The 17,929-nt window shown below is 42.0% G+C and overlaps 1 protein-coding gene across 1 annotated transcript in view; it reads right to left on the reverse strand.

Moving 5' to 3' along the window:
* Window positions 1-17,929, reverse strand: part of csmd1a (CUB and Sushi multiple domains 1a) — a 2,254,753-nt gene that overhangs the window by 1,930,015 nt on the left and 306,809 nt on the right. The window contains exon 2 of the mRNA XM_072251121.1: window positions 6,128-6,344. Coding sequence (XP_072107222.1) covers window positions 6,128-6,344 — 217 coding nt within the window. The remainder of the gene's footprint in view (window positions 1-6,127; window positions 6,345-17,929) is intronic.

Below are 17,929 nucleotides of genomic sequence, written 5' to 3' on the forward strand. Positions count from 1 at the left end.
TCTTTCCTATACACTGTGTATCCTTGGATATTCAGCTCCCAATCATATACATCATTAAGCCATGACTCGGTGATGACCACAATGTCATATCTTTTAACCTGTAGCTGTACAGCAAGGTCATCCACTTTATTTCTAATGCTGCATGCATTTAAGTACAGTACATTTAGATCAGTATCTGTTACTGATTTTGCTATATTTCTATCGCACAGCAAATCATCCTATCTATTCACCTGCCTGTCCTCCTTGCCATCTTTGCTGCACAGTATCTTTGACTTATTTCTATTTTCCTCCTCCTCAATCCTAACACCCTGGTTTCCTTCCCCTTGCCAACTTAGTTTAAACCCTCCCTAATAGCTATATTAAACAATCCCACCAGGATATTAGTACCCTTTGAGTTCAGGTGTAACCCATCGTTTTTGTATAAGTCATACCTCCCCCAAAATAGATCCTAATGATCCAAGAATTTGAAGCCCTGCCCCCTGCACCAGTTACTTAGCCACACATTCATCTGCTTAATTCTGCTATTCTTACCTTCATTAGCACGTGGCTCAGGCAGTAATCCTGAGATTATTACTCTGGAGGTCCTGCTTTTCAATTTTCTTCCTAGCTCCCAGTAACTCCCCTTCAGGACCTCCTCTCTTTTTGTGTCTATGTCATTAGTACCAACACGTACCAAGACATCTGGCTGCTAGCCCTCTCTCCTCAGAATACTCTGGACCCCATCTGAGACATCCCGTACCCTGGCACCAGGGAGGCAACACACCATCCGGGTATCCTTGTCCGTCTCGCAGAATCTCTTGTCTGTTCCCCTCACTATGGAATCCCCTATAACTACTGCATTTCTCCTTGCTCTCTTGATCATGGCACTGGGCAGAGTGCTGGAGTCCCGTTTGCTGGGGCCTTCCTCTGTCAGGTCAATCTCTCCAACAGTATCTAAAACCATGTATCGACGGGGCCTGTCACAGAGGTGCTATCCACTATCTCTCTATAGGTATTATCAATCACCTCCTCACTTTCCCTAATTAGCTGCAGGTCAAGTTGCAGCTCCAGATCCAGATCCCTAACACGGTCCTTAAGGAGGCTCATCTCAATGCACCTGGTGCAGGTGTAATCCTTGGGGAGGCTGGGAGTCTCCCAAGGACCCCACATCTGGCACTCCAATCAAGATCTAATCAAGAACCTGTCAACCTCAGCTTTAATTATACCCAATGTCTCGGCCTCCACAGCTATCTGTGGCAATGAATTCTATAGACTCACCACCCTCTGGCTAAAGAAATTCCTCCTCATCTCTATTTTAAAGATCTTTTTATTCCAAATTTCTGCCCTTTGGTCCTAGACTACCCCACTATAGGAAACATGCTCTCCACATCAATATTTAATTGGTCTCATCGAGATCCCCCCATCCTTCTGAACTCCAGCAAGTGCAGACCCAAAGCAATCAAATGTTCCTCATACGTTAACACTTTCATTTCTGGAATCAATCTCCTGAACTTTCGCTGGACCATCTTCAATTCAATGCTGGCACTTCCTGTCTTAAATAAGTTTTCCGAAGGTTAATGTGACCTCTGATGTTACTGTTTTCTGTTCAATGCTTTTGCTTTATTTTCTTTCTGTTGTTCTCAGCCTTGATGTCATGGTTTGCATAAAGGCTCAGCACTGTAGACCACTCCCCACTGAACATCAACGTCTCCTCCGTAGAGATCATTAAGAGCACCAAATTTCTTGGTGTTTGCCTGGCGGAGAATCTCACCTGGTCCCTCAACACCAGCTCCATAGCAAAGAAAGCCCAGCAGCATCTCTACTTTCTGTGAAGGCTGAGAAAAGTCCATCTCCCACCCTCCATCCTCACCACATTCTACAGAGGTTGTATTGAGAGCATCCTGAGCAGCTGCATCACGGCCTGGTTCGGAAATTGCACCATCTCGGGTCGCAAGACCCTGCAGCGGATAGTGAGGTCAGCTGAGAAGATCATCGGGGTCTCTCTTCCCGCCATTACAGACATTTATACCACATGCTGCATCCACAAAGCAAACAGCATTATGAAGGACCCCACGCACACCTCATACAAACTTTTCTCCCTCCTGCCATCTGGCAAAAGGCACTGAAGCATTCTGGCTCTCACGACCAGACAACGTAACAGTTTCTTCCCCCAAGCCATCAGACTCCTCAATACCCAGAGTCTGAAATGACATGAACCTACTGCCTTCTACTGTGCCTATTGTCTTGTTTATTATTTATTGTAATGCCTGCACTGTTTTGTGCACTGTATGCAGTCCTGGGTAGGTCTGTGATGTTGGTTAGGGATGTGATGTTGAGGCTCTGTGAGGCACTAGTAAGACCTCACTTGGAGTACTGTGGGCAGTTTTGGGCTCCTTATTTAAGAAAGGATGTGCTGACGTTGGAGAGGGTACAGAGAAGATTCACTAGAATGATTCCAGGAATGAGAGGGTTAACATATGAAGAACGTTTGTCCGCTCTTGGACTGTACTCCTTGGAGTTTAGAAGAATGAGGGGGGGACCTCATAGAAACATTTCAATTGTTGAAAGGCATGGGCAGAGTGGATGTGGGAAAGTTGTTTCCCATGGTGGGTGAGTCTAGTATGAGAGGGCATGACTTGAGGATTGAAGGGTGCCCTTTCAGAACAGAGATGCGAAGGAATTTTTTTTGCCAGTGGGTAGGGAATCTGTGGAATTTGTTGCCACGGGTGGCAGTGGAGGTCAAGTGATTGGGCGTATTTAAGGCAGAGATTGATAGGTATCTGAGCAGCCAGGGCATCAAAGGTTATGGTGAGAAGGCGGGGGAGTGGGACTAAATGGGAGAATGGATCAGCTCATGATAAAATGGCGGAGCAGACTCGATGGGCCAAATGGCCGACTTCTGCTCCTTTGTCTATGTCTTATGGTCTTACGGTCTGTAGTCTAGTGTAGTTTTTGTGTTGTTTTATGTAGTTCAGTATAGTTTTTGTATTGTTTCATGTAGCACCATGGTCCTGAAAAACATCGTCTCGTTTTTATTGTGTACTGTACCAGCAGTTATGGTGGAAATGACAATAAAAAGTGACTTGACTTGACTTTACGAAACAATACTTTGCTTATCACATGTACAAACTTCGTTCTCCCTGTCAATTAGAATGTCAACTCCAAGAATAAAAGGTATCTTTTGTGTATTGGAATCACAATTATCTTAGCAACACACGCAAAATCCTGGAGGAACGTAGCAGGTCAGGCTGCATCCATGGAAATGAAAAAAACAGACAATGTTTTGGGCCGAGACCTTTCTTCAGGACTGGAAAGGAAAGGGAAAAGATGCCATAATAAAAAGTTGGGGAAGGAGACGAAGGATAGCTGGAAGATGATAGGTGAAGCCAGGTGGGAAGGCTAGAGAGAAAGGAAACTGATAGGAGAGGAGAGTGTCCACTGGAGAAAGGGGAGGAGGAGAAGACCCAGAGGGAGGTGATAGGCAGGTAAGAAAATGCAAGAAGCCAGAAAGGGGAACAGAAAAAGGAAAAGAGAAGGATTTTTTTTGACCAGAATGAGAAATTGATATTTATGCCATCATGTTGGAAGCTACCCAAGTGGAATATAAAGTGCTGCTCCTCCACACTGAGATTGGCCACATCATGGCACAAGAAGAGGCCATGGACTGACAAGCCAGAACGGGAATGGGAATTGGAATTAAAATGTTTGTCACTGGGAAGGTCTGCCTTTGGCAGATGGATCAGAGGTGTTCAACAATGTGGTCCCCTGTTTACGATGGGTATGACCAATATTAAAGAAGCCTAATTGGGAGTGTCGGATACAATAAATGACCCCAGCAGATTCACAGGTGAAGTGTTGCCTCATCTGGAGGGACTGTTTGGAATCCTGGATGGAGGTAAATGAGTAGATGTAGTACTTTGATTGCTTGCAAGGGTAAGTGAAGGGATAAATTATCTTTTGCAGCTGCTGGTTATATTTCTCCTGCTTACTTTTATTCACAGTTATGGTTCAAAATTTTGGTGTGCGTTGCTTCGGGCTTCCAACATCTTCAGAATTTCTCACGTTTGTTATTTGACACTTGTTTAGAGGGTCCAGCACTTAGATGCAACCATGAAGAAGGCACACTGATATTTCTATTTTCTTTGACATGTCAGGCAATTCAGCTTGTCAACAAAGACTGCGATGCACAGATGAAAGCATTCCGACTGGTTGCAGACTGGTATGGAAATTTCAAAGCACAGGACTGCAAGAAGTTCCAGAGAAGGTAGTCATGAGTAGAGTGATATTTTCAGGTTGCTTGAACAACCTGATGGCAGTGGGGAAGAAGGTTTTGTTCAACCTTGAGATGTGGGTCTTCAGGTTCCAGTAATTCCCACTTAATGGCATTTTGAAGAAGAGAGCCTGGCTCAGATGGTGTTGGTCCCTGGTGATGGCTGTTACCTCCCTGAGCCATCGCCTCTTGTAGAAGTCCAGAATGGCGGAGAGAGCTGTACTCATGATCGAACTGGCTAAGTATCACCATTCTGTATATCTGCTTGTGTTCATGTGCATTGGAATTTACATACCAGCCAGTGATGCAATGATGCTTTCCTATTCCTACATTTTATAGCTCATGTGGAAATAATTCCTGTTACCACAGAAAGGATCAACTTGTTTACAAAGGGATTATTGAAATCAGTAAAGTGATTAGAACAAGGTGATGCATCATTAGCCCTCATAGCTTAAGTCGATGCCATAATTATTAGTGCATTATTGCACCCACATTTGAAGGCAAACTCAGACAGATATTCTTGCAATTGAGAATTTATTACAATTCCTTGTAGAATTATCATAAGTACCGGATAGAATACAAGCGATTTGCAAATTACACCATTGCCAAGAAATTAGTGACACTTTTGTACAAATTAGACTAAAAACAGCAATCATTCCTTTCTTGAAAGAAAATCTAGTAATTTTAACTTGTCAGTACCATGACCAAAATGGATGCACTGACATGCCCCTTGTAGTCACTTTTATTTCCTTTCATTAACTGAAATTATATTTGCTAAAAGACGTCATCAGTTATAACACTACTGGTGAATCAGCTGGCAGAGAAAACATGTTTATTGTTGATAGACAAAAATGGAGATTTTCACCTATCTGCCAAGAATCCAACATACTACCTATAAATCCAACTACTGAGTCATAAACAAGGCATTATTCTCAACTGTTTTAAGACTATAAGACATAGAATCAGAACTAGGCCATTCAATCTATTGATTCTGCTCCACCATTTGATCATGACTGATATATTCATGTTGATCATAGCTGAGATTAAACACCGGGAACAGTAGGTCTTGGGGTTGAATCAGCAGCTCCTCACACAGTTTATGTTGAAGCTCTGACTGCAGGGAGCCATCTACCACTGAGAGTATCAGAGAAACTGTTGCCATGAACTACTCTGTTTTCCAACAGAGAGACAACAGCAAAAGTACTGCAGTTAACCCTTTGGTCCGTTTTCTGTACCCGCAAAGAGGGAGACAATAGTAGGAGAAAGCATTCGGATATTACTTCACCCAAAATGAGATAAGCTGTATTTCAAAACATAATTAATTCAAGGAGACAACAGAAGATATTTCCAATAGTGGGGAGTCTAGGACCAGAAGACACAGCCCCAGAATACAAGGATATACTTTAGAACAGAAATGAGGAGAAATTTCCAAAGGGTGATGAATCAGTGGAATTCATTGCCACAGTCAGCTGTGGCAGCCAAGTCATTGGATAGATTTAAAGCTGAGTTTGATAAGTTTTTCATTACTCAGGGCATCGAAGGTCACTGGGAGAAGGCAGGGAATGGGGTTGAGAGGGAAATTAAATCAGTCATGATCATTGGCAGCATAGACTCGATGGGCTTCATGGCCTAATTCTGCTCCTACATCCTATGGTAATTTTCAAATTGTGGCATTGAACATTTGTTGAATTCTTAAAATGGTTCAAACTTTAAAAAACTGCACTTAACTTCAATAAAATTTGGAACAGGTTGATATTTAGTTACTGGAAATACCCGAGATTTTCACACAACCACAGACAAAGAGCAAAGGAACGCATCTATCACCAAACTGTTGAGTGCAGAGTGCATGAGCTCATTTCATAACAGATGACATCTTACCTCATCTTCAAGTTTCCCTGCTGCGGCTGACCATCATAGATAGATAAAATATCAAAGTCTTCTTCCAAAGCGAAGATCTGGAACACCAGCTGTATCCGGTTTCGTTCCCCAGTAATGATAATCCAGGTGCAGTTTGCATAATTCGGATATCCATAAGGGAATCCGGGGCTCTCGATGGTGCCATTAGGGCCTTGCACTAACCCACCACAGCTGTGCTCTGAAATAAAAATTACAACCTACTGTTAACCGGAACATGACACTGATCAACAAACTGTGCAGTCAACACATGAACAATACGAAAAGCATTTTTGACAAGATAACAGCCAGTAATGCAAAGTAAACTTTTCTCAGAGAGCTAATAAAATTCCTCTATTATCTGATCAGTGCTTTTTACTTAGCACAATATTTCACACATTCTCTCTTCTCCCCTCTCACATCAGGCAAAAGATACAAAAGCTGCAAAGCACGCACTATCAGAAGTTCACTATGAATGGTGCCAAGCCCAGCTGCAAAAGGAAGTTGGTTGGGCATGGGTCTAACAACCCCATCCTGTTAAAAACTCAGAGCTACAGGAATGACAACAGAAGCTTCAAGACCTCATCACTGGGAGAGATGGGCTATACCTGAGGACAACTTGAAAGATTGGCCCAGGACAGAGGACAACAGCCAGCTGCTGCCAGCAGCCTATGCCCCAGTAGGGATGATAAGCTTAAAGAAGTAAGTACATAGCACCAGGCTCAATGATGGCTTCTATCCCACTGTTATCAGATTCTTGGATGGACTCCTTGTACAATCCCCTGCTCCCTGGTCAGACCAATCCTCGATCCCTTGTAGTTTCCCTACCAGGTGCACAATGGAGTTGACAATGCTGTCATCTATCTGCTGAACTGATCCTACTCCCATTTTCGATAAGCAAGGCAGCACTGTGAGGATCATGCTTTTTTGATTTCTCAAGTGCCTTCAATACCATTCAGCCCTCGTTGCTAGGGGAAAGGCTCCGTTCAATGCAGGTTGGCACTTCCATTGAATCCTGGATAATGGACTACCTTTCTGGCAGTCCACGGGTTTGTGCGGCTTCACAACTGTGTGTCAGACATGGCTAGAAGCAGCACCGGAATCCCACAAGGGACTGTATTGGCTCCCTTCCTATTTAGCCTATTTACCTCAGACTTCAGATACAACACTGAGATGTGTCATCTGCAGAAATTCTCTGATGATTCAGCAATAGTTGGGTGTGTAAAGGGAGGACAGGATACAGGACCCTTGTGGAGGATTTTGCCAAATAATGCAAGCTGAATTATCTGCTGCTCAACATTAGTAAGACAAAGGAGATGGTGATGAGCTTTAGGAAGACTAAGCCTGCACTGTTCCCTGTTACTATTAATGGTGAGGACGAGGGTGTACCTGGTGGTGCACCTGGATGATAGATTCAAATGGAGCACCAGCACAGAGGCTGTGTACAAGGGCCAAAGTCACCTCTACATCCTGAAGAGACTAAGATCCTTTGGACAATGCAGACCTCTCCTTCACATATTCTAGCAATATGTGGTCGCTAGTACAATCTTCTATGTGGTGGTGTGCTGGGCAATTGTATCAACACAGCTGATACCAACAGGCTCAATAAACTGGTTAGAAAGGCTGGCTCTGTTACAAGAGTCAAACTGGACACACTGGAGGCTGTGGTAGAACAAAGGACCCTTCCGAAAATCCTGGCAATTCTGGACAATGTTTCTCACTCTCTGCATGCCCCCTTGGCTGAACAGAGGAGCACTTTCAGTAATAGTCTAAGATAACTGCACTGCTCAAAAGAGCGTAATATGCAGTCATTCTTAACCTCGACCACTTGGCTCTATGGTGAGTCAACCTATAGTCGAGGAGGTGATAACCCACTCCTGTTAGACTGTTTGAGGTAACTTATATTTCATTCTTCTCTTATTTCCCTTCTAATATTTGTATATCTGTGCACTTGTAATGCTACTATGACACTGTAAATTCATTTGGGATCAATAAAATAACTATCTATCTATGAGATGAACTCTTGGACTTACAATCAACCTCGTAAAGACCTTGCTCTTTTTTTTCCCCTGCACTGTACTTTCCCTGTAACTGTAACACTTTATTTTCTTTGTTGCTATACCTTGTTCTACATCAATGCCCTGTGCAATGAATTTTTAAAAAAAAACCCATTGACAAGCAAAACCATAAGACAAGGAGCAGAATTAAGCTATTCAGCCCATCGCGTTTACTCTGCCAGTCGATCATGTCTGACATACACTCTGTGGTCTCTTTATTGAGCACAGGAGTGGAACCCAGTGTGGTCTTCTGCTCTTAGAAAAACTGTATTTTACAGGATAGCAGGGATCATCTACTGCCCTCAATGTGCATTTATGCTGCAAGCTAAACAACTTCTTAAAATTACCCAAGATGGAAGCTTGGGTAATTTTAGCGAAAATACAGAGAGTTCAATAAAAATGCATTTTAAATCCAATACTGAATCTTAGTGCACCTGAATATACTAATACTGTCAATTATTCTCACAACTGGTGTTAACCAAGGTAGGATAGATACGCAACATTCCACAAATACACAATCTAAACAAGAGTAAACCCATGGAGCAATGATAGTACCCCCTTTGAAATATATCTACTCAATGCTCACTAATTTTACCAAAAACTTAAGACTCACAGGCTGCTTCAAAGGCAAATATAGAGTGGATGGAGATGCATGTCTTTACACCATGCACTTCAAATTAAAATAAAAAGTAACCCTCACAGGAAATGGTATAAGAAACAGATTACATAAAGGAAGTGATGTTCATACAAAATGAACTGCCCTTTTCGAGACTGGAGCAGGTCCACGCCTGGAGCATAACCCTCCCTGTGGTATCAACCCAGACTTTAGGATTATTGCAACAAATTTTCTGCTGGAGGAAGTCTTGATTAGTAGGAGCATCATAGGTTATGCAGAGAAGGCCAAAGAATGGAGTTGGGAGAGAAAATAAATCAGCCATGATTGACTGTGAAGCAGACTTGATGGGCCAGAAAACCTAATTCTGATCTGATGTGGTATGTTCTTGCATACTTACCTACTATCGTATGGCCTTATGGTCTATTGATGAGAAAATAGGTAAATTATCCAGAATTGGAAACTGAGGGTTTGGGGAACTGGCACAGAAGAGAACTGAAGCCAGTTCACTGTTGCTATGGTGATATGAAATGTGGGGTAGGTTTGAGGTTAAGTGGCATGCTTCACCTCTTACTTTCTTGTGTTCTTCTGTTGACCATTTTATACTGAGCTAAGTGAAGTAAGGCATGTACAACATCCCTTTGTCTTGTGTTGCATGGCCAGATTCTGCTCCAACTCCATTCATAGGTTTGCAGATGACACAGCTGTGGTGGGCTACATCTCAAATAATGATGAGTTGGGAGTACAGGAAGGAGAGAAGGAGCTTAGTGACAAGGTCTCATGTTAACAATCTTACCCTCATTGTCAATAAACAAAAGAGTTTAGCATTGACTTCAGGAAGGGTATGGTGCAAATGCTCCTGTCTACATCAACAGTGATGAGGTTGAGAGGGTTGAAAGTTTTTGGGCGTGAACACCAATAGTCTGTCCTGTTCCAATCATGAAGACACCCTTGCCAAGAAAGTTCACCAGTGCCTCTACTTCCTCTGGTGGCTGAAGAAATATGGTATGTTCCCAATGACCCTAACAAATTTTTAACAATACACCTCCGAAGGTGTCCTTTCCAGATGCATCACAGCTTGGTGTGCAATGGCTCTGCCTATGACCCCCAGAAAGAACAGGGAGTTGTGAACACAGTTCAAACATTATGGAAATCATCCTCACACTATGTCAGTAAAGAGCCCGCATAACCAAAGAACAGACTCACCCTGGAAATTCTCTTTTCTTCCCTTTCCCATTGTGCAAAAGGTACAAAAGCCTGAAAGCACATACCACCAGGGACAAGGACAGCTTCTACTTTCCTCTCATAAGACTGCATGACTGTAATTGAACAGTTCCCTGGTACAATAACATGAAACTTGACCTCACAATTTATCTTGTTATGACCATGCAATCTTTTTGTCCACTTCCACTGCACTTTCTCTGTAACAGTAATACTTCATTCTGCATTTTGTTATAGATTAACCTTGTTCTACCTCAATGCACTGCTGTAATGCCATTTGTTGTAAAAAGTGGCAGCTACGAAAGGAGAAACTGAACAACCAAAAGACCCTACTACTAACTATAGCCATCACTTACTTGTGCTCACACTACACTAGAATATGTGGATCCCAGGTCAGCCACTACAGCCACCTAAGGACCTACCGATTGACAACCACTTATGGAAATGTCATACTCGACTTGAGTGATCACACTACCATTGTTGTAATGAAATGATTTGTATGCAAGGCTAGCTTTTCATTATGTTTTGGTACAGAGTCAGAATCATGTTTATTATCACCGGCGTGTGTCGTGAAATTTTTTAACTTAGCAGCAGCAGTTCAATACAAAACATAATATAAAAGAAAAATACAAAATAAAATAATAATAATAATAAATAAATGAATCAATCAATCAATTACAATATATGTTTATTGAATAGATTAAAAATCGTGCAAAAAACAGAAATAATATATATTAAAAAAGTGAGGTAGTGTCCAAGGGTTCAATGTTCATTTAGGAACTGGATGGCAGAGGGGAAGAAGCTGTTCCTGAATCACTGAGTAAGTGCCTTCAGGCTTCTGTACCTCCTACCTGATGGTAACAGTGAGAAAAGGGCATGCCCTGGGTGCTGGAGGTCCTCAATAATAGACGCTGCCTTTCCGAGACACCGCTCCTTGAAGATGTCCTGGGTACTTTGTAGGCTGGTACCCAGGATGGAGCTGACTAAATGTACAACCCTCTGCAGCTTCTTTCGGTCCTGTGCAGTAGCACCCCGCCCCATACCAAAGAGTGATGCTGCCTGTCAGAATGCTGTCCATGGTACATCTGTAGAAGTTTTTGAGTGTATTTGTTGGCATACCAAATCTCTTCAAACTCCAAATGAAGTATAGTTGCTGTCTTGCTTCTTTATAACTGCCATCGATTTGTTTGGGACCAGGTTCAATCCTCAGAGATCTTGACACCCCGGAACTTGAAACTGCTCACTCTCTCCACTTCTGATTCCTCTGAGGATTGGTATGTGTTTCTTCATCTTACCCTTCCTGAAGTCCACAATCAGCTCTTTTGTCTTACTGATGTTGAGTGCAAGGTTGTTGCTGTGACACCACTCCACTAGTTGGCTTATCTCACTCCTGTACGTCCTCTCATCTTCATCTGAGATTCTACTAACAATGGTTGTGTCATCAGCGGATTTATAGATGGTATTTGAGCTATGCCTAGCCTCACAGTCATGGGTATAGAGAGAGTAGAGCAGTGGGCTAAGTACACACCCCTGAGGTGCACCAGTGTTGATCGTCAGCGAGGCGGAGATGTTATCACCAATCCGCACAGATTCTGGTCTTCCAGTTAGGAAGTCGAGGATCCAATTGAGGGAGATGCAGAGACCTCTGTACATAATTTCACATATACAGATGTACATGTGACAATAATAAAACAGTTTAACAAATTAGAAATGAAACTAAACTGCATCATGGCAACTTCATTAGCTGATAATCAAGAATCAAAGAAGACAAATTTTAATTTTTGAAAATTGCATTTGTTTGGTTTTAAAACTGCATTAGCTTAGTATCTAATTAGCCGCAATAACTAAGACTTCTTTATTTTTTTTTAATATGAAGCTCTATGAATCACATCTTCCATGTGACTCAGTTAACTCTGTTCCTAAAGCTCATCTCCTCTTGTTGCTAAGACACTAAGCCCGCACCAACAATCTGTGCCAACGCACTTGGTTGTAATCGTTCTGTTCTCTGCCTCCACACTCAACATTGAAGCTCCAAATCAAATTACTTGCCTGTAGAATCCAATTAGAAATGTCTGTGTATTTATTGCACAAATTCAAACTATAAATGTAAATCAGAAATAAGAAACAATAGAATGAGAATATTAATTGAAAACATGGGATTACAGAGCTATTTTTTTCCTTGAGGCTAGGATAGCAGTGGTGGTGGTGGTAGTAGTAGTAGTAGTAGTAGTAGTAGTAGTAGTAGTAATAGTAGTAGTGGTTGTTGTAGTAATAATAATAGTAGTAACAATAGTAGTAAGAGATAGTAGTAGTAGTATTAGTAGTAGTAGTAGTGTGATTTCCTTGAGTCGTGTATAATGTTCTCCAAATGGGTTGTCTATTGGTGGTTCCTCAGGTGGCTGTAGCAGCTAATCTGGAATCCACATAACAGAGAGTTTAGGATTGTTTCCCTTAATGGAGAACGCTTGTGCATGACTTTGTTTAGTCTGAGGAGGCTGATACATGGACAGCAACCAGACTTTCTGCGAAAGATTGGGGTCAGGGTCCAGTGGCATGGAATGCAAGATGACTGAGGAACCTTCACTGCTGCAGTCTTCCTCAGCCTTCACTGCCATTGTGATGTGTCATTATTTTCCATCACTGAAGTCCTGGTTGGATTGCTCTTTGTCTGGAACCTTCCCCTTTGACCTTACAGCCAGTGGTGACCCTGACAGGAGGTAAGTGCCAGATCGCTAGGCTTCAGATCGCACTGCTCTCAGGATCTCGGGAACTCACAAGCCTCTCCACCACGACAAGGTGATGACCCTCAGAGAAGTGAGGCTGGGATACTGTATATCATGTTAAGCATGGGATTGTCCATTAGCAAAAACATCAAGATATGTTGCTTCCTCTTCAAATATCACTTTGTCTACCTCTTCAACCCATTGTATTAAATACTGAGAGAATTGTTATAACAGCTATGCAGATACTACAAGTTTCCCTGGACACAATAATTAATTCTATAACATGAAGATAGTGCTTCATGCTGAATAAATGTTTTTTCATCCACGAAATATCTGCATTTTACTATAAGTGCTTGCTTCATTTGGATTTATAATTGATCAATAGTTTCACTGACATTTATAATGCTCAGTTAAGTAAGAGTAAAATGAGCAAACCAGTTTCTAATTTTCTATTACAGATTTCTCATTTGCTGTTTATTCAGTTAGTTTTACATTTAATTTTGTTGGTAATTATTCCTCCTTAGAAATGACACTTAAATTAACTCCAGATATCACACTCTAACTTAACAAGCACGCTACCAGTATTTACATCAGGTGCAGAGCAAGTTGTTTAAAATTGATGACTCGCTTTAACTTGACTCCTTTGTAATACATCACTTTAATCATATGACTTCTGAGACTTACATGTTATGTTTTGCAACTCCAAAACTAATCAAAATAAAGACATGGGACACCAGGATAAATATGTCTAGTTTCATTTTTACTTTAGTGAGATACGTACATATAGCTTGGTGGTGTAATGACGTCAGCCATTCACGTACTTTTACATATAACCCATAATGAATGATGTAAAGAAAGAAAACTGTATATCTGAAATATTAAATACATAAGACTCCTTGCTGCTTAGCTATAAACTCCAACTTAATATAGAATGCATCACAATTAATATAGATATCGGGATATCTCTCTCTCTATATATATTTTTTTATTTTTTAAAATAATTTTTTTAACAAGAATACTCATTTTTTAATGCTTGATGAGCATCTATACACGGTCCACTGGAAAAAGTGGGATCTCCCAGTGGCCACCCATTTTAGTTCCACTTCCCATTCCCATTCCAACATGCCAGCCCATGGCCTCCCCTACTGCTGCAAGGAGGCCACACTCAGGTTGGAGGAGGAGCACTTTATATTCCATCTGGGTAGCCTCCAACCTGATGGCATGAACATCAATTTCTCGAACTTCTGGTAATTGCCCCCTCCACCCACTCTCCTTCAACATTCCCCATTCCCATTTCCCTCTCTCACCTTACCTACTTACAGTTCCTGCCCAGCACCTTCTTCTGGTGCTCCTCCTCCTTCCTTTTCTTCCAGGGTGTTCAGTCCTCTCCTATCAGATTCCCCCTTCTCCAGCCCTTTATCTCTTTCACAAATTGACTTCTCAGCTCTTTTCTACACCACTCTCCCTCTCCTAGTTGCAACTAAAACCTACTACCTTGTACTTCTTCCTCTCGCCTCTCTCCACCTTTTCACTTTGACCTGATCTCTTTTCTTTCAGTCCTGTAGAAGGGTCTCGGCCTGAAACATCAACAGTTTACTCTTTTCCATAGATGCTGCCTGGCCCGCTGAGTTCCTTCAGCATTTTGTGTGTGTTACTTTGATTTCCAGCATCTTCAGATTTTCTCCTGTTTATACATGTTTGCTATTGCCTTTTTCTGGGCAGTTTTTTTTACAAGACTGGTGAACCCAGCCATCAAATCTCAGAGATTGTCTGCCTAGAGTCAGTGGTCACATAACAAGACTTGTGATAAGTGACCATCCAGTACCTGCTCCTATGGCTCCACATAACCCTGACCATGAGGCTAAAAGATGCTACACCTTGACCAAGGGTGACCTGAAGGCCAGCAGAGGGACCCACCACTCAACAGTATATAATACAAATACTCCTCAGCACAGTCAATTTTAAATCGCTCCATCCTGACATGAAGATTTAAACACTGTGGATGATTTCTTACTCTTGTGGGATAATGTATTTCCTGACAAGGGGGATGACTCCGCTTGGCAGGAGAGACTTGTGGCGATGAAACAATCTGAGGTTCTGCCTCTTCTGGATTGGTCGTAAGAGTAGACTCTGGGGCTGCAGGAAGTAGTTCTGATAGATCTGGACACCTTTCTTCTCTAACAATCGACTCAGCTCTCCTCAACTGATTGATATGTCATCTACTGATGATATCAGATGCAATCTCCACTATGTCGGAGAGTGGTCCAGTTCTGTCTTTAATCTTTCCAGGTACACACTTTTGAACACCTTTGCAATCCCTCACCAGGACTGCTTGTCCAGGAGTGAAACATCTGACCTCATTACTTGTGGAGCCCTGAATTTGTCTCAGCTGCTTGTCCTGCATACTCCTTCTAAGGTTGGTTTTGAGGAGATCAAGGTGTAGGTGCAAGAGATGACCCAGGAACAGCATAACTGGTGAGTTGTTGGTTGTGGAGTGTGCTACATTGTGATATGCAAGGAACAAATCGGTGAGCTTCTGATTCAGTATCAGTGTAGTGTGTTCTGCTGACATTGCTCTCAGTGCATTCTTTAGACTCTGGGCATACCTTTCTGCCAAGCCATTTGTAGCCAGATGGCATGGTGCAGATTTAATATGTTTTATTCCATTCATTTTCAGGAACGTCTGAAACTGTCCTGCAACAAACTGTGGTCCATTGTCACTGAGCAAGCGTTTTGGAACGCCATTCCTTGTGAAGAGACTTCTCTACACATCAGTGTGTGAGGCTGCAGAGAAGGCTATTGGGAACACTTCTGGCCACTTTGTAGCTGCATCCACTGCTACCAAGAAATTTATGCCCATGAATAGTCTAGCAAAATCTACACGAATCCTCTGCAAGGGCAATGCAGCCCTTTCCCAGGGACGAAGAGGCACTGTTCTTGGCATCTTCTGGACACACTAGCATCCTGAAGAGTACACAGCAAGCTGCTCGATCTGCTGATCTATTCTATGCCACCAGAGAAAACTTCAAGCCAACATTTTTATTTTTTCCACACCTAGATGACTGCATTTAGCTCCTCCAGCACTTAGCTTGGATGATACAACTCTCAATCCCCACGTAAGTCAACCTCCGTGAAGGGCAAGTTCACTCAGCACTGCTAAGAGTGGGGAAACTAGAGTTTATGCTGCACATTCCGGCCATTTTGGGTGGTCATATAGACCTTAGATAGTGTGAGGTCTTTTCTGGTTACCCTTTAGATCATCTCTGCATAATAGGGAGATATCTGATTTGCATTAGGAAAAATACATCAAGAGGAGTGTCCCCTTTTGTAAATTTTTCGGGTATTTCCTTTTCCAAGAGTAAACAGGAAAATCCATCAGCATTTCTATGATTAGATGTCTTTTTGATTTTGATCTTATAATTATGTCCTCCAAGAAACAGAGCCCATCTCTGCATTCACGTTGCTGCTGTTCGTGGAACACTCTTCTGTGAATTGAAAATGGACACTAGTAGTTGAAGGCCAGTAATGAGGGTAAATTCTCTCCCATACAGGTACTGGCTGAAATATTTTATACCCCAAACCAGACTCCAGGCCTCTCTGTCAAGCTGTGCAAAATTTTTCATTGCTGTCCTAATGGAACGTGAGCAAAGGCTATGGGGCATTCACTTCCATCACTCATAACATGTGGCGTGATTGCACCAATACTGTAAGATGGTATTTTGTTGGGTGATAGTCTACTGAAGCTCTTCCAAGTGTCTTAATTGGTCAACAGTTTATGCTCTTATTGTTTGCTATTCATCTTGTTTTTACGAATGCAAGTATGATGTCAGGATAAATAAATAAGTTGAGGTATCACAGGTGGGCATCACTGGATGATGGCTGTTGATATATTTGCCTCAATCATTTCTACTGGTAGTTCATTCCACATACAAGGTAAAAAGTTGCTCTGAGATTCCCAATGAATCTCTTCCCTCTCATCTCAGGACCATGTCTTTACTTCCTGATTCTCTAACCTCGGAAAGAACACTGTGCACATTCACCCTATCTATGGAATAGTGGATTAATGGTAGGATTCTTAGCGGTGTGGAAGAAAAGAGAGATTTTAGGGTCCAAGTCCATAGATCACTTAAAGTTGCCATGCCTGTTGATAGGGTGGTTAATAGGACCTACATGTTGGCCATAGTTGAGGGATTGGGTTCAAGAGGTATGTGGTAATGTTGCAGTTCTTTAAAATTCTGGTTATACCACACTTGAAATTTTGTGTTCATTTCTGGTCACCTCATTACAGTAAGGATGGGGAACTTTTAGAAAGGATGCAGAGGAGATTTACCAGGATGCTGCCTGAATTGGAGACCATGTCTAATGTGAAGAGCTTGAGATGCTCTTTGGAGCAACGAAGGATGAGAGGTGACTTGATAGAGGTGTACAAGATGATAAGAGGCACAGATCACGTGGACAGCCAAGATGGAAATGATTAATATGAGTAAGCATTATGCTAAGGTGATTGGAGGAAAGTATAGGGGGTAAGTTAGAGATACGTACTTTACACAGAGATTGGTAGGTGCATAGAATGGCAGGGCTAGTGGGAGAGGTAGACACATTAGGGACACTTAGGAAACAATGACACATTGATGTTTGAAAAATGGAAAGCTACATGGGAGGAAAGTGTTAGATTGATCTTTGAGTGGGATGAAAGTTTGGCACAACATCATGGGCTGAAGGGCCTATGTTCTATGTTCTAAAAGTGCAGTAACGTAATGGCCACCACAATTTCTTTATCATTGTCCTACTGCACAAGATTTAAATGATCCATAACTTCATTAAGTGCCATGCCAACATTATCCCAACAACATTCAATTTTATTCTGTAATCTAGCTGTGCAGCAGATGACATGAATAAACTTCTAGACTACAATGTTCAACACCTTAGGCTCATTGCCTATGCCTGCTTCATCCCTGAAGAAGAGCAATTAATTTATTAGCCGTAAGGTGCTTATCATAAATCCGCAAAGGCTTTAATTTACCCTTGCTACATGTAGCTGAATTGCATTGTTTGTTATGGACTGCAGAGTCTTTCCACAACTTATGTCAAGCTAACTCAAGCCAATTACAGTACATAACATTATTGTTCGGTGGCTTATGGACAACTCACACCTTCAAAGGGTGTAACCACA

This window comes from Mobula birostris, chromosome 2 (genome assembly GCF_030028105.1).
Source record: "Mobula birostris isolate sMobBir1 chromosome 2, sMobBir1.hap1, whole genome shotgun sequence".
NCBI classification, from domain to species: domain Eukaryota; kingdom Metazoa; phylum Chordata; class Chondrichthyes; order Myliobatiformes; family Myliobatidae; genus Mobula; species Mobula birostris.